The 21,600-nt window shown below is 30.8% G+C and overlaps 1 protein-coding gene across 3 annotated transcripts in view; it reads left to right on the forward strand.

Moving 5' to 3' along the window:
• LOC115874360 (SUN domain-containing protein 1) overlaps nt 1-20,742 on the forward strand; it is a 35,065-nt gene extending 14,323 nt beyond the window's left edge. For all 3 annotated transcript variants that reach the window (XM_030889490.1, XM_030889491.1, XM_030889492.1), the window contains 2 exons: nt 3,626-3,858; nt 17,517-20,742. In XM_030889490.1, the coding sequence (XP_030745350.1) occupies nt 3,626-3,858; nt 17,517-19,045 (1,762 nt within the window). In that variant the 3' untranslated portion in view covers nt 19,046-20,742. The remainder of the gene's footprint in view (nt 1-3,625; nt 3,859-17,516) is intronic.
• The last annotated feature ends 858 nt before the right edge of the window (nt 20,743-21,600 follow it).

Raw genomic sequence — 21,600 nt, forward strand, 5'->3', positions numbered from 1 at the left:
TACTTTTAAACTAAAAATTAATAAAAATCCAAAAAAAATTCAAAAAATTTCAAGTTTTCAAATTTTTTTGCAAAAAAAACATAATTGTGTCTCTGGGTTCGAAATATACTACCCCTGAAAATATTTGCACTCGTGTAAGACTCGCCCTGTATATGGAATGTCATCGATTGTCACATTCAAGCCAACTTGACGCAGTTTTTTTTTTGATTATACCGTACTTTCATGGAGTCAAAATACTGTGTAATTATAAAGCCCCATACTCACTATGCACTGATTCGTCGATTTGGTGAGTATGATGTCGAATGTAGAATGAGTGAGAGGGGGGTTAATCACTGCGAACTTAAAGATCTATTGTGTCCCCCTTCCTTGAGTTATAACTCATCACACATCCCATCATACCCCTGTTGTAGAGGGGACAGGGTATTTCCCATCCTCTTCTGACAATAGATGTTCTTCCTCCGAGGGTACACATGCTTCCACGGTTGGAGTTCGGCCCTCTCACAGCGGAGCTTGCTTCCGACTGAGGTACCCGTGAGGTGTAGGCTGGAGGATCTGTCTCCATTTTCCCTACCTCTTGAACTTTGTCTCTCCTTAGACCTGATACCGGTGTTGTCCCATATCTCTTTCTATATTGCCTCCTTGGATTTGAGGTCAATTCCTATTGTGAGGACCTGACCATGACCCTCCTCCCTCGAGTTGATGACTCGCCAACTCGATGTCCTTACATTGAAGTTCTAACCCTGGATAAGGCTCAGCATGGTGTCTGCTCCTCGGCAGAAAGATCGTGATGGCCGCCCTTAGGGATGTTTTCTCCCTTCACTGCAACCAGTTCCGGCCCTTGCCAATTTTTAGGCTTAGGTGCGATTTCCACCAACCAATTCGCCGATTCTTGAGATACACAATCTATGAGGATCACCCGAAAGTGTATCCCCGCAAAACGCAGCTGACCCACATTTTGTAGATCGTTGTGTTGCGATCCGATAGCCACTACTTCATCCAGAATGCCTCTTCTAGAGTTGTTTGCTGGTCGGTAGTCAGAGCAACCTCTGGGAAATCCTTTGGCAGCACCGCCATTTTCACTTGTCCAGCAATGGCGGCAAAGCTGGTGATACGTCCCTGCTTGCCTCCCGGTGTTGGATAGCTTTTCATTTTGGCGTTTTTCTCTGCCTGCCGGAGAAAAGGCGAGAGGTTCTCGCTCCCTCTCTTGCCCTTTGATGGAGACGAGTCAGGCTGTTTCTTGGTTTCTTTACTCTCCCCTTTTTGGAGGAGTGTTTTCGCTTTTGCTTCCTCTGGAGTAAGTCCTTCGTGGAGCAGTCGGAGGCATCTCCGTGCTTCTGTTCCGCTAAGACCTATTCTCAGAGTATATAATAATTTTTTTCGTATACTCGCTATTTAAACCCGTGTATTTGTATATACCAGTTGTTTACGATATTCCACAATGGTAGCAGCACCGGCGGAGAATGCACAAAGCCTATAGCTCAGTGAATAATTAAATATCATCCTCTTTTACATAAGACACGATAAAAATTAATTCATTTATTTATTTATAATAATTATTTAATATCTGTAATTAAATAATGAATTTAATATAACAAATGTAATTCATTTTTGTCAATACCCTATTCAGAATTATTCTTCTTCTTTACGTGCCGTCTCTTTCGTGGAGGTTGGCGATCACATTGGCAAAATCTTCACGATTCTCGGCTTTCCTTATAAGTTCTTCAAAAGTTAGGTGAGTCCAGTTTCTGATGTTTCTCAACCAAGATAGTTTCTTCCTGCCGAGACCTCTCTTTCCTTCAATCTTACCCTTAACTATCAATTGTAAGACGTGGTATTTTTCATTTCTCAATATATGCCCTAAGTATGATGTTTTTCTTATTTTTATTATATTGAGCAATTCTCTCTCTCTGTCTATTCTGTTGTAGACTTCGGTATTTGTGATATGGGCTGTCCATGGAATTTTAAGCATTCTTCGATATATCCATGTTTCGAACGATTCGAGGCGAATCATCTCTTGAACTTTCAGTGTCCATGTTTCTGCTCCGTATAATAGGATTGACCAAACATAACACTTAACGAGCCTAGTTCTCAACTCTAGGTCCAATCTGGGGTTTTGGAAGACGTTCTTCATTTTAAAAATGCATTTCTCGCTTGTTCTATTATGGTTTTTATTTCCACGTCGTTGTCCAAATATTTGAACTTGTAGACCTGTTCTAAGGTATTGTCCTCTATTTTAATAGGAATTGGTACATTTTGGTTCTTTCCAAATATCATGACTTTAGTTTTAAGAGAATTTATCTTCATCCCGTATTTCTTACAGGAGCCTTCAAGTCGTTCCACTAAACTCTGGAAACCAGTATCAGAATCGGCAATAAGAACTGTGTCGTCGGCAAATCTAATGTTGTTAATGACTTCGCCGTTGACTTTAATACCGCAATCTGTTGAAGAGAAAGCTTCCCGGAAAAACGCCTCAGAATAAACATTAAATAACGAAGGAGACAGCACACATCCCTGTCTTACTCTTCTCTGTATATCGACTGGATTGGAATTGTCATTTTCAATTTTAATGTGGGCTGTTTGTTGCCAATATATATTTTTCAGAAGTGTTACATCTTTGCTGTCAACTCTCAACTCATACAACATTTCGATAAGTCTCGTATGTTTGACTCTATCGAATGCTTTTTCGAAATCTACGAAACACACATACATTGGTTTTTGTTGGTCTGTACACTTCTGCGCCATCAATTGTAAACAGAATAAGGCCTCTCGTGTTCCCAATCCACTCTTAAACCCAAACTGTTCATAGCCGCTTTCTTGCTCACACTTCTTATAAATTCTGTTATGTATTATTTTAAGTAACACTTTCAGTGCGTGACTCATTAAACTAATAAGTCTGTAGTCATTGAGATGTCGAGCTGATGGTTTTTTCGGTACAAAAGTTGAGTGGAGCCAGTCATCAGGTACTTTTCCTCTATCATAGATTTTGTCCCTCTATCATAAAAAACCTAGTCGTTCTCTTCTGATATTAATTTAAGTATTTCTGGATATATTGAGAATTATAACTTTATAAATATTGCTGAGGTTGCTGCTAATTTTGTTGATGGCACAACCGGTGGATAAATTAGAATAGAAATATAATTATTTACCTCAGTAAAAACGGAAGCCTTAAGCCCCGTCTAGACATAACAAACGTCTAGAGAAAAGTTCACTAGAGGGTTTTCCGAATTCAATTCAGTAGTCTAAAGAGTAAAGTTCACAGCTCTGCGAGTAAACAAAAAATACGCGCCTTTTTTCAAGTAATGGTAATTTGGATTATTGAATATTGTTTTTTTCAATTTTGTGTTGGTGTTCTCTGGTCACTTTCGTACATGACATCAGTTTAGAGCAATTTCACATGGTCAATTTACCCAAGAGTATTTTTCTCTAACAGCTCTATCATTAACGGTTCCCGAGTTACAGCCGACGTCATCTTTTATAGTACCACTCTCCACATTTGCATTTTTTCACTGAACACAAACTGTTTTATCCTGTTCGAATAATGCAATCAATTATCAATCAAATTATTATCATATTATTACTTTACTCTTCGCATTTTATGAAGAAATATATTTTTCATATCTTATAGGAGGGGTTACAGCCGGTGGACATCCTTTAAAGAGACCATTGTAAACTATTTCACATACATCTACACCATCTATTCCTACTTTTACTTGATGCAAACAACAGTATTTTCTCTGATTCATCGTGTTGCAAGCAAAGTAATGCTTTGGGATACTTATCTAATGTGGAAAACGAGACCAGGGAACAAAGCTGCCAAGTTGGCGCTGCTTTGCCTCATTCCATTACTGATTTTAGCTGGTAAGTGTTATTTTTTATTGTGCCGGATACCTCGTAATTACTTTTTGTTTGAAATCCGTACATTTTATACTTAGTTGAACGTTTGTCTACATCGTTGTGGCGGTTAATTGTGGTTCTCTTGTCTGGAAGTCGGACTGCTAATAAAAAACATTTACAATATTTATAACAAAATAGGTGCTTTCTTTAAAACAAAAAGTCACAAGTTTAAAAATCCATGAAGCAAAATTTATCGGTGATTTTTTAATCAGAATTTTTATTAAAATCGGGGTAGATATTTGACGTTCTAAAAAAGATATAAAGTATTAATTTGTTGTACATTTAGATTTGGACTTCATTTATGATAATAAAACCTACTTGTTAAATTTATGTTATGATAAAAGCTTCAATGTAAAAATATAAATTAAAGTGTTTATTATACAGGGTCGCTTTTATGTATGGAAACTAGTAGTGGGAACTATCGAATGAATACTATCGAAACATTCGATAGTTGCAATTCATTCGAATAATTCGATAGTTAGTAAGAAAACATTCGTTGAAAACTATTCGAATAAAAATTATCGAATAGATCCGTCATCTGCCTTGAAATATTGTATTCTAGTAATTCGGCAGCAAAAACCATTCATTTATAAAATTCATTCATTTATGAAATTCGTTTATTCGTCAGGATCGATTATAATAAAATATTAACTGAATGTTAGTTGTCGCCCGGCGACGTAATTTTCTTTCCGAGAAACCCGACAGCGGTCGGTGGCAATGCTATGAAAGAAGCCGGCATCTTTGATTTTTTGCGGAGTCAGATATAGATAAGGACACATTATTTTTTTTTATTGAGGTGCTAGTATTTACACAGAAAATACATTATGAAGGGCGCTGTTGCCATATTTTGGTATTAGTTGATATTAGCAAAGAATATTATTGTTTGGCTTTAGTTAGTTAGTGATAGTATGTCTATATATTCTGCATTTTTTTTATTAATATTCTGTTGTTACACTGCAATAATACTTGTTATTTTGGATGTAAGAAAATGATTTTTAATGTTTTTAAGCAAAGACTGGTTTAATAAATAATAATAACAATAATAATTTGTTATACCTATTAACAACAAAATTTAAAATGATTTAATATAAATATTTTTTTTAAGTAGTAGCAAAATATAAACAACAAATTAGATGTCAAAATTATTTATATTAGATCCTATTTAAAAATAATATAGTCTCTAAATTTTTTGGCAAATCATGAAATATAAACATTTATTAATTTTCTAAGCATGCAGTGTAATGGAACGAAAATATAAATAAAAAATTAGAAATCAAAACTATTTATATTAGGTGCTTTATATTACTATTTAAAAATTATATTTACTTTTCCTGGCATTTACTTCAAAAAATAAATGAAATATTTCTTCGCAAAAAGACTACATGTAAGAGAATTAGTATAAACAAAATACAAACATTGTTAACTTTTTTTTTAAATTGGCACATGTAAAACTTTCATTTTAATTTTCTCACCCCATAGTTTGAGTTCGATAACCACATTTACTTAACCACGTTACTTAAATATGATTATTAAGTTCAACTAATTCATATTATTAAAACATCTAAAATACAAATATGTATTTTTAAAATTAATTATAAGTTCATCTCATCTCTCTTAAAAATTGCTACTTCTCGAAATTTCCCATTAAAAAATAGACCATATACCATATAAAATTAAATAATTGAAAGATCGGACTACGGAAAACCACACAAATTTTCGGAAAAATTTTGACCACCTGCACATGCACACAATCGTCAATAAACAAAATTAAAAAATAACTACTATTTTAGTATTTTAACTATTTTAATAAACGCAAAAATAGCACAGTATTTATACGGCGAAGTTATAATAATTTGGAAGAACTAATAATGCACTGACGCATACAAAAATCAAACGAATACTAAATTTCATTTATCAAAAGCATTCGATAGTCCTGGCTCAACGATAACCATTTAGTAGCATGGCGAGGTTGTCACATATGCTTTAGTATACAAATGAATTAATGATTTTATTCGAATAAAACCATTCGATAGTTGAAATCATTCATTCATTAACCATTCGATAGTCTAATTCATTCGATAGTTCCCATCGCTAATGGAAACGGTCGATTATTAGGTAAAATATAGGAGGTACCGCAAAAAGTTAAATACAAAGGTTATATGATTTTTAAATACCTATTAGCGAGTAATAAATTTCAGTACACAGGGTGGGCCATAAAGTCGCGGCACATAAAAGTTTCATTTTTTTTAAATAGTATATTACTGCATATTTCAATTCTTCCTTCAATTCTAAGCAAAAATTGAAATACACACAATGTACCTCAAACCAACCGTTTCTTTTGAAAATATTACTAAACAAATTGATTTAATTAATTTCGATATGTTCAGTTTCATTTAACGATGCTATTCTGCCGAAACTGTGATACTTAATAATATTTGGCATTAGTTCTCAATAAGTTAGCATTTATAGATGTATAAAATGAAATTATATCAAGTCTGGAAATTACAAAATTTTCGTTTAACATTTCAATTCTTCAATTTATGTACATTGTGTATTACGATTATTGTTTAAAATTGAAGGAAGAAGTGAAATATGCAATAATATACAGGGGGTTTCATTTAAAAAAATAAAATTTGATGTGCCAGAATTTTATGACCGACCCTGTACACTTAAATTTACTAGTAGCTAATAGGCATTTAAAACCCCATTATAAGAGTATCATAGTTTCGGTAGAATGGCATCATTAAATGAAACTGAACATCGAAATTAATTAAATCAAATTGTTTAAGTAATATGTTCAAAAGTCAATAATTCGGAAATGGTTGGTTTGAGGTACTTTGTGTTATTTCGTGTTTTGCTTAGAATTAGACGAAGAATTGAAATATTATTGCAATAATATAATATGTGCCACGACTTTATAATCAACCCTGTATACATAAATTTATTACTCGCCCATAGACATTTAAAAACCCTATAATTATTGTATTTAACTTTTTGCGGTACCTTGTATATTTTACCTAATAATCGACCGTTTCCATACATAACAGCGACCCTGTATAAAACAGTTTCCATGATATTTCTCATTTAAAAAATAGCTAGAAAACTAACTAAAAGGGCCAAGTGGGGGGGGTGAAGGAACCAGGTGGGCAAAATTTTCTACAAATTCCATTTTTTGTATTTTTTCCCAGACTAACCGTTGGGTTATAGCGCTAATTCAAATTTTGCATATTTTAACTGTCCTCGTAAAAACTATTTTTTCAGTTGCTAAGTCCGAGAGCGTTAATTTTATTTAAAAGAAATTAATTAAATTGTAACGAACAATCTTCAGAAAATTATACAATTATAAGATTATAATGCAACAGGTTCTAGAAGTTCTTTGAATACAATGGTGTCTTGATACAGTTTCGGTTGTTCTGTCGTCAGGGTCAGAATTTGTTTATCTTGAAGATAAAGGACGTGGTAAGATAATTTGTAATTGTATCTTAAAAAGACATAAATAATAACCAAATTGATTTTAACATTATTTAGACAGAGGTTTGATAAGAATTTGTACGAAAATTTCATTTCATAAATTAAAACTAGATAAATACGTATCTCGCTTCGACAATCTCATTCTGATGTCCTTGGTGATCTTTAAAATCATTAGTTGCTGATTGTAAGTTATTGTTTTTTACAAGACTCAAAGAACTTAGTTTTCTGTGCCCTTGGTGGTCTTGCAAGTCTTCTAAATGGTATTGTAATTTGTCTTGATTTGAAATGGGTACAGTTAGTAAACATTTATATAAAATTTTGTGACCATTGGATTATACGCATAAAAATTGCCACAAAGTTTCATTTAAAAGACACGAGTTAATTAATTGGGCAACGCAAATTTAGGAAATTCATAACCTTAAGATGAAAGAAACGAAAATTCATTACTATAACAACTAGAAGCATAAAATTTTATCCAAGGGTTTATTTAGTGACATCAATAATATGCACGAAATATTTTTTCTTCTAGGCATAAAAAATAACGTATAGAGTATTAGGGCTCTTAAAATTATTATATTGACGTCTTTATTTTAGGTCAAAAAATTAAAAATAAAAAAAAATCAAGGGGTATATCAAACTATTCATTTTAGAAATAATATAGTTTATATGGGACAATTATTGTAGGGCTCTGTCCATAGAGAATAAATAGATATTTTACTTACTATTGATTACTTTCAAGAGATTTTTTTTCAAATTTTGTAAAATATCGACTTTGGCTGTATTACTAATCTCTTATTATAAAAAATCACCAAAAAATCTTTTTTTGTAATTAGGTATTTCAATTTTTCGAAACATTGTTTGCAAACCTCTGATTCGAATTCAGCTCCCCAAAATAGATTAGATGAAATGAAAACTGTTCCAAAACTTTCCCTCTAGTAAATTTTTTTCGCACAATTTGACTAGACTCTTAAGCGGGGTTTCCACATGCAAGGATTATTGGTGCCAGTGTTCGCCAGTTTATTGGCGCCACAATTAAATGGCGCCATTACCCGTTTCCACAGGTCTATAATAAATTTAAAACTGGCATATCATTACGTTCAGTTTTATGAGATTTTAACACCTTGTTATGCTCTAGAGTGTAAGCATTCCTAATACTTCGAATTTTGGCCTTTGCGGAATTTACATCAAAGTTGCTGAGAGAATCAGACATGACACCAACAATTCTTCTTAAGACTTCATCCCTTTTATTTCGGTCCTTATAATCACTTATTTTATTGTTCCATAAGCAAGGATGTTGTTCGTAGGCTTCCAAGAACTTTATTATTAATTCAGTAGACCACTTTTTTGAAACAAACGACATTTTTACGACTGGAAATGCTCGCTGTATTGTTTACACACAAAACTGGCGCCAAAAAGTACAGGAGTGTTGAACTTTATTGGCACATTAATTAGTGGCGCCACTAAACTTGCGCCAGTCGATTTTACAGGTTTCCACATACAATAAAACTGGCGCCAGTTGAATGGTGCCAGTAATCCTTGCATGTGGAAACCCCGCTTTAGATATTTTATGCTTTTAGATTCCATATAAATAAACTTCTAAACATGTGTTATGTATAGGGTTTTATACCTGTTTAAATGATGATTAAACAGTGTCCTCATAAAATATAATTAAAATTGCATTTAAAAACCCAAAAAAGTCGACTGTTTTAAATGGAAACTTTTTTGTCCATTTTATTTTATTAAGCGTTAAAAATAAAGCTCACACTGCTAAACTACTATTTAGTTTAGGTGTATGGGTAATTAACAGATCATGACTATTTGATTAAATGAACAGCAAAATAAAACTGAATCACCACAATACACCAAAACACTTTTACTTTTGTGCAAAAATAAAAGTGTTTTGGTGTATTGTGGTGATTTAGTGTTTCATTTTGCTGTTGGAACGCCAAAGGTTCCAACCCCCAACTGTAATAGTAATGAATAAATGAAGAAATATCCCTAATATTTTTTATAGAAAAATGAGACGAAAAGTTGACAAGTACGAATATTAGGTATGTCACTATGAAAAGATATACTATACATATAGAACTTATTTTCTAGATTACTTTTTTTTTACTTTGATCTTATACGATTATCTATGTAGGTTATCAATCATTTTTAGTATGTCAAATATCGAAATAAAAATATAGTCGGATTACACGCTGATGTGTGACTTTGGTATTACTTTTAGAAGATTAAAGAGTTAACATTTAAGTTATCATTAATTAGCATAGTATGTTCGAAAAAAAAACGGCGTCCAGCTGGCTTATAAATGACGCGATCAATGATATTCCTCATGTAATTTTACATATAAAATGACATTGATCTTCAATTCATAGCCATCTCTTGTTTTCGATCATATTGCATATGAACCGTGTAAATTATGTTAACCCTTTTTTTTAAGTACTAAAAACTACTTGTAAGTTACACCTCAATAAATCCAACCCGATTATAACTAACCTTATAATACTTTAACGTTAATGTCTCGAATTATACAAATCCATTTAGTTTTTTGATGACGATGTATTTACGGAATATTCGGCACAACACTAGTTTTAGTATTTTTGAACCTTCTGAAATAGAGGTATTTTCGAACTAAATGTCTTTTTAGGTACGCACCTGCTACTGGCTAGCGGTGCGACCCTTGCTCTCTCCTGCCGCCCTAACTGCGGGAAGGTAGCTTCTGACTACTATCGCTACATTTTAGATGACGTTTACCACCTCTTTGCTACCAATGCCACTAAATAACATATTTAGACTCGTTGAAAAAAAATAGCATGTCCGATCCGATGCAATTTCTTGCTATATCTTAAACTGAATTTAAAAAATGTTCTACTAAAATGAATCCGTACGTTTAGTTAAATAATTTGGAGAAAACTATGGCTACTATATAGAGTGGTCTGAATTGTATTCGGGAAACTTTGGCAGCATATTCTACCGATAAAGATAGATAAAAAAGTTTGTTTAAATTTGTGCCCTAAAATGCTTCGTTTCGGAGATACAGGGGCAGAAGTTTCATATTTATTTCGATTTTTTTTTCAAATAATTAAGTATCAATGTCAATATTTGGATGAAAATTGGTGTCTGTCCAAAAAAGTCTTATGGGTATTTCGCCACTGTAAGAAAATCTACAAAATAAAACAGTTATTTTTTGTAAACACTGCTGCGTTAATCCAACGAAGACTATTGTCAGCAGTGGCTTACTGATAAACAAATTTGTCTAACGGACAGAAAAATGCTTAACGTTTCGGAAAGTATATCTTTCCGTCGTCGGAAGCAAAAAAAAACAAAGAACAAAGAAAAAAAACTATTTAAAATATCTAAATGAAACTATTCGAGAACACTTTAGTTTTTTTTAAATGTTTAACCTTCTATTAAAATGACATTATATCCAAGTTAAACTTCAAAATTAACAATTACTATCTGATAACAATTACTTAATAAGGTAAAACCAAGAAGTTTTAAAACTTTCTGTATGATTATTTTTAATTTGTTTTTAATTTTTACGTTTGTTATGTTTATTTTATGTTTCAAATCAAAAAAGCAATTGCCACACATTACTAACATCTACAGATACATGAGCAATACATTTATTTTTATTAGATTGTATTAAAAAAGCCTCTTTTATTTTTCTTTCAGAGGGCTATCGCTTCTTTCATTATAATTTTTGCATTGTTAAAATCTATTCTGTGCCCTGTGTCCCATGAATGCTGTCAAATCTTAGATTTGTGAAAGTCGCCCTTTCTTAAACAATCTTTATGTTCTTTAATTCGAACATTTAACGGTCTAGATGTTTCACCAATATAAAATTTATCATATTCACATGGTTTTTGTATACTACATTTTTTGTTTGTTGTTCAGTGTTCATTGGTTTAGTGTGTGTTAAAATGGATATAAGTGTATTTTGTGCTTTGAAAGATGTTCGTATGTTATATTGTTTTCCTATCCTTTTTATTTTTTCCGAAATGCCTTGTATGTATGGAATTGTAAGTTGTATATATTGTGTGTATTGTTATCATTGTGTGTATTCTATGTCTATGATTTGTTGTTTGTATTGTTTTTTCGTATTTTTTTTGTATTCTTTTTTTTTGTATTGTTTGTATATTTTTGTATTATTTGGTGTCTGGTTGTTTTTTGATATGATAAATTTGATTCCGATGTCAATATGACTCCCCACTTGTAGGGACGAAACCTACATTTTTTTTAACTAGTTTGTAGGGTAATAACTTTTAGTCTGTACCTGTATAAAACTAATAAGTGAATAAATATACATTTTTGCGGTTTTTTTACGCAAAAAGACCTCTTGGTAACCATCGCTACGACTAACCGTTCTCAAGGTATTTGAAATGCAAATGTCATTATTGACAAAAACTAAACATGTCGACTAAATAGTTATTTGACTAAAATGATAAATCTGAAAACTTTTTTATTTTAAATTAATCATAATTTTTTTCAAGAAAAAATTATCAGTTGTTTTTTGGAAGAAAAGTTACTACTCTTCAAACTAGTTACGTAACAAAAAATACGTAGGTGCGCCCTATAAGTAGGAGTCGTATTGACATCGAAATAATATTTCTCACGTCAAAAACATCCAGACGCCAATTTTTAGCCAAATATCGACGTTACTTAACGAATTAATTGAAAAAATAGATATAAAAATAAAACTTCTACACGCTGTATCTCCGAGACGAAGCATTTTAGAACATAAATTTATACCGACTTTTTTACTTATTTTAATCTGCAAAATATGCTGCCGAAGTTTTCCGAATACTATTCAGACTACCATGTATAATGATAATTTTTGTTCAAAATATTATCATTATGCAGTGTTCTTCTTCGTCTGATGCGCAAGTGTGTCTACTGCTGACCGGAAAATGGTTCGTTTGACTGACTCAATGGTTTGACTAGATTTGCCTACTACAACCTCTTAAATATTATATATTTAAGAGGTCGTATTTTTATTACTTCATATGGCTTAAATAGGTTCCTTTAATTCAATTTATATTTTACTTGCTGTCAAGTACTATACGATATAGAAAAAAACGGCGTCAAAGACGGCTGAGGAATGACTATCGATGATTATTTTAGCGGGGTCAAGCCGCTAACATTACTGTTTTTTTTTAATTTTTGTGACCTTATATATTAATTTTATCAAGAATGTATAGAAATGGGCGGAATTTTAACGGTAAAATAATTTTAATATAAAATAATAATAATAAATTAATTTTTAAGGATAAAATATTACAATAGACATGTCCATGTTAATTAAGGTACAAATATAATTTAGTAAGAAATTGTATTGGAATAATAGATATTAGAGTCAAAGTTTATGCTATTTAGTGGTAATAGACACAAGACACATCGTTCACGCTTCAACATCAGACTTACTAAAAATATATATAGGTTAAGAATTTGTTTCTCTATAGAGGTCTACTAATACGATTTTATAAAAAAGAACTATATGAATTTAAAGTACAAATATTTTAACCAAACTAACAATGAATTTTTAGTAAATTGTAGTGAGTAATCATATTACTTTACTGTTTAGTTTTCATAATTTATAAACAATATATTTAGTACAAAAGTTAGTTATTAGTTCTAAAAATTTGATTTTATTAGATTTTAGATTAAAGATCAGTGTCTGTTCTCACATTCGAGCGATGTTCTCACTGACTTATTTTTTTACTTTTTTATTTACATATTTTATTAGTCTATTCCCTTAATATGATCTGCAAAGTACAGTAAAGGAGATACGTATCATAGCTTTTTTTAAATATATTTACTTTTTTATTACATGGTATATACAGGGTGTCCCAGGCTGAGCGTGCATTAGAAGTTTCTAGAGAACCACATTATCTAGATCGGAGATTGTTTGCACATCATTGTTTTACAACGAGATTTAGCGATTAGAAATATTTTCAATATGGAGGCACTTCCGGAAACGCCGGATGTTGACAGCAACTTTCTTATTTTAAATGGGTGCCCCCATTTTTTTCTATGAATATTGATGTGAAACACTTAACATTGACCGTTTTTGAAAAAAAAATATTTAAAATTTTTGGACGAAAAAAAACTACCTGTCAAAAAAATGTGTATAGCCTAAAAGTCAAATTTAGTGATTACCAAAGCCACTGTGCCATAAAGAGAAGACTGTTCTATTTCAAAAACTAAATTGTTTAAATGTCATATAATAATGGCGGTAGCTGTCATGGAATTGAGCGATTAAAAAATTATCATAAATCATTTTTTTTTCAAATAATGGAAACTCACTTTTTTGAATTCACTAATGAAAAGGTTTTTTAATTCGTTACTTTTTAACTATACATGTTCCTATACCTAAAATAAATCGTTTTTAAGTTAACCAAACCAAACTAAACCAAACCAAAAACTTTTTTTCTTGGTTTTATCTAGCTTCCTTTGACATTAAGTGTCAAAAGTTTAGACAATTTATTTCCATCTGTCAGAAAACGAATTATTTGAATTTCCTATATTATAAATACTACCTGCCTTAAGAGTTTAAAAAGTGTATTTATAAAAGTATATCTCGTATTTTCGCTCCTTAGCTATATCTTATAGTTGATATTATTAATAGTATTCCGTATGATCGAGAAAAAAAAAACAGCGTAAAGTTGGCTTGGAAATAATGCTGCTTCTTGAACAAAGCGTCACAATATGACATGGCCAGATCCATGATATACTGCCAGATCTATTGTTTTACATCACTTGACGTTTAAAGTCATAGGCTACTGGTTAAAATCAAGAAAAATATACGCTTTAAAACTAAATCTTAAATAACTTAAAAACTATTTATTTTAGGTATAGGAACATGTATAGTCAAAAAGTAACGAATTGAAAAACCTTTTCACTAGTGAAATAAAAAAGTGGGTTTGAAAAAAATGATTTATGATCATTTTTTAATCGCTCAATTCTATGACAGCTGCGGCCATTATTATATGACATTCGAACAATTTAATTTTTGAAATAGGTAGCCACATGTCTTCTCTTTATGGCACAGTGGTTGTGGTAATCACTAAAATTGACTTTTAGGCTATACACATATTTCGACATTTGCAACGACGTGCAAAAAATCTCCGATCTAGATATTATGGTTCTCTAGAAACTTCTAATACACGCTCAGCCTGGGACACCCTGTATATTATAAGGTTTTGTATTAAAGTTCTTCTTAAAAAAGATATTCATTAGTTTTTTTAACTATATATTTTAAACATATCTCTTCAAAGATCTCTTGATATTTAAAATATAAGAAAAAAATACTTACCCATAAGCCTCTATATTGAAACATAAGTATAATAATATTTGAGTAAACCATATTATCGTATTTGTGAATATCTTGCTAGTTTTCATATATTCTTTAATACATTTATATATTTTAATTTATACTAACAGATTTATTTATACATGATTATCATTTTACTAATGCAGTAGAAATATATGTAGTGATTCGCTATTATATTAAGACATACATTTCATTTACATGAATAGATTAATGTCATAAGTCGATTATTAATTTAATGTTTTTTTACAATAATCAAAATGGTGTTTGTATATTTTAAGAGTAATAAAGAATGTTTACAAAAATAAAATGCTTATTTACTTCTACCTTTTTCCATAATGCGGTGGTATGAGAAAGCAAGGGTCCATTAGGTATGTCTTTTATGCGACAATATGTTTGTACATCACACTTAAAATTTTTCAGTTATTAACATCATTAAAAGTAATTCTATTTGTAAATAATTCACAAGTCTCTTGCCACCCATTCTTTTTTTTAACGCTAATTTTTTTTATATATCAGGTATATATGAATAATGTGAAAATATTCGGAAGGTGATTGCATTTCGTACAATAAAAGTAATTTTTCATATTAAATTTTTCGCGTTTTTGGCGTTTCCTTAATATAGTTATTTGATTATACAGGGTGAACCAAAATTACAATATAAACTACGACCTCAGTAGGAACAAACATGTTGACTATGCAGGGTGTAATGCCATATCTAATATAATAGGTCAATTTTAGATGAAAACCCTATAAAGTAAACTATATGTAGACAATTATTTTTAAAAAATAATCACCTAAATATTATCGCACTTATTCATTTACACTGTGAGTATGTTAACATGTCCCAAATTAACCTGGAACGAGCCAATATGTCGTTTTATTCAAAATTAAAACTTTTTCTCATATTTCATCCGGTGTTTTATATTAAAACATTTTTGTTTGAGTGTGCTTGCTAATTCAGACGTTATTTAAAAAAAAACTTAACGACCAGTTTTGTTACTTAGTTACTAATATTTATAAATAATAAAGTTTATTTGGTCATATATACAGGGTGCTACAAATTCAAGGTACGAGCATTGGTATCTCGGAAACCGTAATAGATACCAAGATGGTTAAACAGAGGCAAAGTTGTACTTAAGATGTGCCCCAACATGATATCAAAGAATTTGAAAGATTGCTGATTTAAAAAAAAACGATTTTTTTTGAAAATTAATTTTATTTTTTCCTGTCGTTGCTTATACATAAGATTTAAAGCTCATCAATATTATAACCATCTTCGTATCTATTACGGTTACCGAGATACCAATGCGCGTACCGCGAATTTGTAGCACATTGTATAGTGAAACATGTAAAAAAAATCTTATACGGAATAATTGATTTTTTGAAATAGAAAATGATACTAACATATCAATTTTCCCCAATAGATATAGAATCTGCCATTTATTTGGTTAAATTATATCTGAAACGCAACAAAAAAGGCGTCAAAACTGGGTAAAATAGAACCTCAAATATAAAAAGTCTAAATGAATACTATACTATTATATTTTTAAACTCGTGTATATATGATTGGTTCATCAGAGGCGTTACATGTCAGACTAATACTCTAATTCAGGGGCCGGAAAGTGAAATAGCGAAAGCGGTTCCACCGTTTCCACGGAAATTTCAAATAAAATAGTTCCAGCCTCGGGCGCTAGGTGGTAGTGCAATTAATTTTTAGGTTAAAAATTTGCTACTAGTTATTGCCAGATGGCGTTCAATCAGATTTTTTTTGTAGTTTCCATAGTTTCCAACGGCCATTGTCATATTATTGTCAAATTCTCAAAAAATATTGTCGTTGTCATAGTTTCAAAACGTTTTTCAAACTAATTTGTTATATGTGTTTTTATTAGACAATTCATTTTGTTTGTGGCCCTAAAAATATAATGTAAGTCATTTATTTTTGCTATCATTTAAGTACCTATTTATATTTACTCCATTTACAAAATTTTGGGCGTATTACGTTGGTCTTGTTTTATTATAATAAACGATGTTTAAATATTTGACTTATAATTAAAATCTTTAAAAAAAAATAATAAATAATATTTACACATGTTCGGCTTTAATTTTATTTAATAATTGTATAAATTATACTGTTAAATCTTATTTTTTACACATCACAACGATACTTGTTATTAGTATTGTTGAATTTGTGTAAAAAATAAGATTTAATAATCAAATTTAATTATATATTTTAGAGTAGAATTCAATAAATACGCTCATTTAAAAAGCCCGCGCTTCGATCCATTTAAAACAAGCTCTACTCAATAGATGGCGCCACTTCTGTAGGACCATTTTTCAGTATGGCAGAGTCCATTCTTTTTCTAGATAGGTATATTCTTTGCTCTAATTGTTATGACACCTGAACTATTCAAAATGTACATCTATCCTTCAACGTTATTAATTTTTTCAACTAATGTTCCTAAAGTGTACACCGTTAGGTAGTTTTTCTAAGAGTAATAATTATAGCTAAATTTATATTAAAAATTTACATTTTCAACGTAAATCTTATCATCAGCTTCATATCGTAGATATACATACCTACATACCTTTCAGCTTGCGATAGTCTGTCAAATGAGAGGGTACCTGACAGTGACAGTTGTGTCTATCATTTTAATTCACAGCTAAATTGTATTTTCTCTCATTTTTTGGGCGTTATCTGTCGAAATCTTCCCTGACTCGTTGGATAGACGAGATAGATAATATGTATAACAATTAGATATATGTACCTAGATAATGGTTATTGTGGTTATCATATTACAGACATTTGTTTTTTTAGGATTTTGGTTTTTCTCCAGTTTGGGTAGTGCACTATACGGTGCACTTGGCAATATAACTTATACAAGTTTTGTTCCCACATTAACCATTTGGAATGAAAAAGCAGTTACATCATCAAATAAAGAAAATAAAGCTTCTATGGAAAACCTTGTTGATCTCACTCTGGAAGAGACTTTTAGTTCCAAAAGTGAACAAGAAAAAAGATTTAAAAGGGACGAAAATTTCAATGCAGATCAAAATTTTGAGCGAAATTACCCTAATCCACCAAAAGCATCCGAAATTGCATCAAGTTTGACTACAGACCAATTAGAAACAATAGCACTAATTATAAAAAAGAATTTGGAAAGTGACAAGGAAATAAAGTCGGGCTATGCTGAAGAAATTGTTGAAAGTCCACATTTTCAAAGCTTAATTAACAAGTATTTTATAGAAAATATTCAGTATATTAATACTGCACAAGAAGGCACCAAAGAAGATAACGGCAATACAAAAACCGAAGAAATTTTCAAAAAACATGAATTGTTAATAGCTAAACTGTTAGATGAATTACATAATATTAAGCAAGATATTTTGCTGAACTATCAAGCCAATTCTGACTACTATTCAAAACTATCACTAGATATGAAAAAATGCTGCTCAAAAAGATATACTATTAACATAGAAGGTTATGTTAGTAAAGTGGTGACTGACCTACTGAACAACAAAGAGTTCTTAGAAAACCAGAAAGGTCTGAACGATTGGTTACGATCTCTATTCGTTGCAAAACAATATTTGGAAGATCGCTTAGGCAACATAACTGCCAACGTAGACGAGAAAATCGCTTCGATTGTAGAATCAAATAGCCAAACTATTATGAACCATGTGACATCTAAAATGGTTGAGTTAAATAGCAAACATACTACTGTAAAAAATACTGAAGTAGTTGGTGGGATATCTGAAGATGAAATTAAAAAAGTGGTAAAGGGAGTACTTGCCATCTACGATGCTGACAGAACGGGTTTAGTTGATTACGCCATGGAATCAATGGGAGGACAGATAGTGACTACGCGTTGCACCGAGCTATATCACTACGGAAAGGCAGTGGTTTCTATCTTAGGAGTGCCATTATGGTATCCAAGCAATTCGCCTCGCACGGCTATAAGGCCCGGTATGGCACCAGGAGAATGCTGGGCGTTTCAAAACTTCCCTGGGTTCGTGGTCATAAAGTTATCAGCCAGAGTAAGATTAGAAGCCTTTTCATTGGAGCATATCAGTCGTCTCCTGGTGCCTGAAGGTAAAATCGATTCAGCTCCGAAAGAATTTGAAGTATATGGCTTGGTACAAGAAAACGACAGGGAACCGGTACTGTTAGGTACATACACCTACGATTATGATGGAGAACCGTTACAATTCTTCCCGATTCAGACGCCGGGGCTCCAAGTATTCGACATGATTGAATTGAGGATCGTTTCCAATCACGGAAATCCAAATTACACTTGCCTTTATAGATTTAGAGTTCACGGACGGCTACATCACGAAGAGAACAGATGATTTTTAGAAACATTTTAATTTTTGAGACTTTTTACTTGCGCTAAGAAAATGCTGTTTTTATTTCTACTGATCTATATTAATAGACTAATAAATCAAACAACCTGCTATATTTTACGCTGAAGTTACAAAATAGTTCTTGGAATTGACTGGTTTAGTTAAGAATTAAAGAATGACTCTATTTGTGGCTAATTCATAGTTATAAAAATAAGTACTATAAAAGTAAACAAAAAATAACATTGAACTGGAACCAACGCAATAATTACTAAAAGTGATAAAGGACGTTAATTTTTTAAATAACATACTTCCTTATTTTTTACTGTTTTAAACTAAATTATTCAATTATCCATAGTTATAACAATACGATCGAAAAAAAAACGGAATCACAATGTTATTTGAAATGACATCTATTTATATATATAATTTCAGTTGGGTAGATTAAGGGCAGACATAAAAACTGGTCAAATATTAATATTTAATTAGAAAACGTATTCATTAGCGTTGGTCATTTGTAAATTAATTCAGTAAAAATAGTATTTTTATAAATTTGTCTGTAAGATTTTTACTTTTTTCTAAAATAAATATTAATTTAATTTTTGACAATATTTTATCTCACTTTTAATACTTGACATAGAGAGGTTGTCCAGATGGAAATTATTATCAATTCAGACACCGATTTTTTCGATCATATGGATTTTCTGTCATTGGCATATTTGTAAATATTAAGGTTCATTTATGTATGGTAAATTTATTTATTTTGTATATAACTTATATAGTAATTAGTATTTTTATATATAGATAAGCTACTTAACTACCAAAGAAGATGCGAGGTTTGTTTAGATGTAGATAATTGCCTAGGTATATATAACTTAAATATTTAATATAATTTGCATGAGTTTTAAAGTAAGATTTGTTTCATTTTATTTGGGTATTTGATCGTTTTTGTCAGTACTTAATTATTAAATGTTTAACTTATATATAAAAAAGATGTTTAGAGTTTCTGAAGAGGGAAATATTAAAAAAAATCAAGAACACTTGCTTTGTAATGGATTTTAATACAATTTTAGGTTTTCAAGATGTCTTTTCATTAAACTAACAAATGTATAAAGCAGTTTTTTGAAGCAATTCAATCATGAAAAAAATAAAATATTTATATATATATTTCTTCATATTTCACTCTTCAAGATACAAAAATAACCCAGGTAACCTGTGTATTAGATATAAGGAGCATATAATAATATAAATATGTAGATATAGATTTTTTAAAATAGATATTTATTAGAGCTATTGTAAAATAGATAAATAACAATTCAATATGTGCACTTGTTGATTAACGTGATTTCGAATAATCAGATTAAAACAGCTAATCTTTAGAGCTACGTATCGTTATATGGTTGAAACGTAAGAATGGAGATTTTGATGGCAATTAGTGGTAAAGTACAAATTTTTTAATATTTATATTTGAACTGAGTCTAAATTGTTTCATTCAATTTGCTAACAAAGTCGTTCATCTTGTGGTGTGTGTGCATGGAACTTTTTTCAATTTACCTATTTATTTTTTCTAATAGAGTTGACTTTTTAGTTTGTAAAAATATCTAAAAATAAGGGTGCCTTAACTTTTTTAATTTTTTATCGATGTTACAGATCTCTTTACTATTCTCAAAGTATTTTTTGTGTATGAATAAAATGTTTTTGTTTAATTTCGTATTTTATTTGCTAAAATTTAAATTAGTAATAGGAAAATAATCATAGTTAAATCTATTTAGGTGAATTAAATACAGTATTATACAGGGTGGTCCAAACTGTATTCCGGAAACTTCGGCAACATATTCTGCAGATAAAAATAAGTAAAAAATGTATGTCCTAAAATGCTTAGTTTCGGAGATGCAGAGTGTAGAAATTTAATTTTTATTTCGATTTTTCGCAAATAATTTCTGAAGTAACGTTAGTATTTGGATGATAATAGGTGTCTGGGAGTTTTTTGACAGGAAAAATTTGATTTTGATGTCAATATGACCCCTATTTGTAGCGGGCGCGACCTACATGTGTTTTAACTGTATTGAAGAGTCATAACCTTTCGCCCGTACTTGTATAAAACTACTGAGTGAAAAAATATACATTCTCGTGAATTTAAAAAATGTCTCTAGGTAAAAGTCACTACGACCAACCTTTCTCAAAATACTTGCATGGAAATAGTCAATACATGTCATTATTACAAAAAAGAGTTTTGTAATAAGTTGAGTAGATAGTTATTTGACTGAAATAATAAATTTGGGAAATCTTTATTCTTTTAAAATTAATTATAATTTTTTCTGTAGTCAACATGCTTTCAACATGTAGTCACAGCTGTAGTCATGTAGTAACAACAGCTGTAGTCAACATGTTATCTCAATGTTGATAGGTATTGATAATTTCGATTACAAATATCTCGAGAATCATTATTCGTAGAGATTTTTAAAAAGTGACCTTTTTACGTAAAAAACGACCTAAATGTATATTTTTTACTCAGTAGTTTTATACAGGTACGGATAAAAAGTTATTACTCTTCAAACCAGTTA

The sequence above is a fragment of the Sitophilus oryzae genome, unplaced genomic scaffold (assembly GCF_002938485.1).
Source record: "Sitophilus oryzae breed Bouriz unplaced genomic scaffold, Soryzae_2.0 scaffold_1274_pilon_pilon, whole genome shotgun sequence".
NCBI lineage: Eukaryota > Metazoa > Arthropoda > Insecta > Coleoptera > Curculionidae > Sitophilus > Sitophilus oryzae.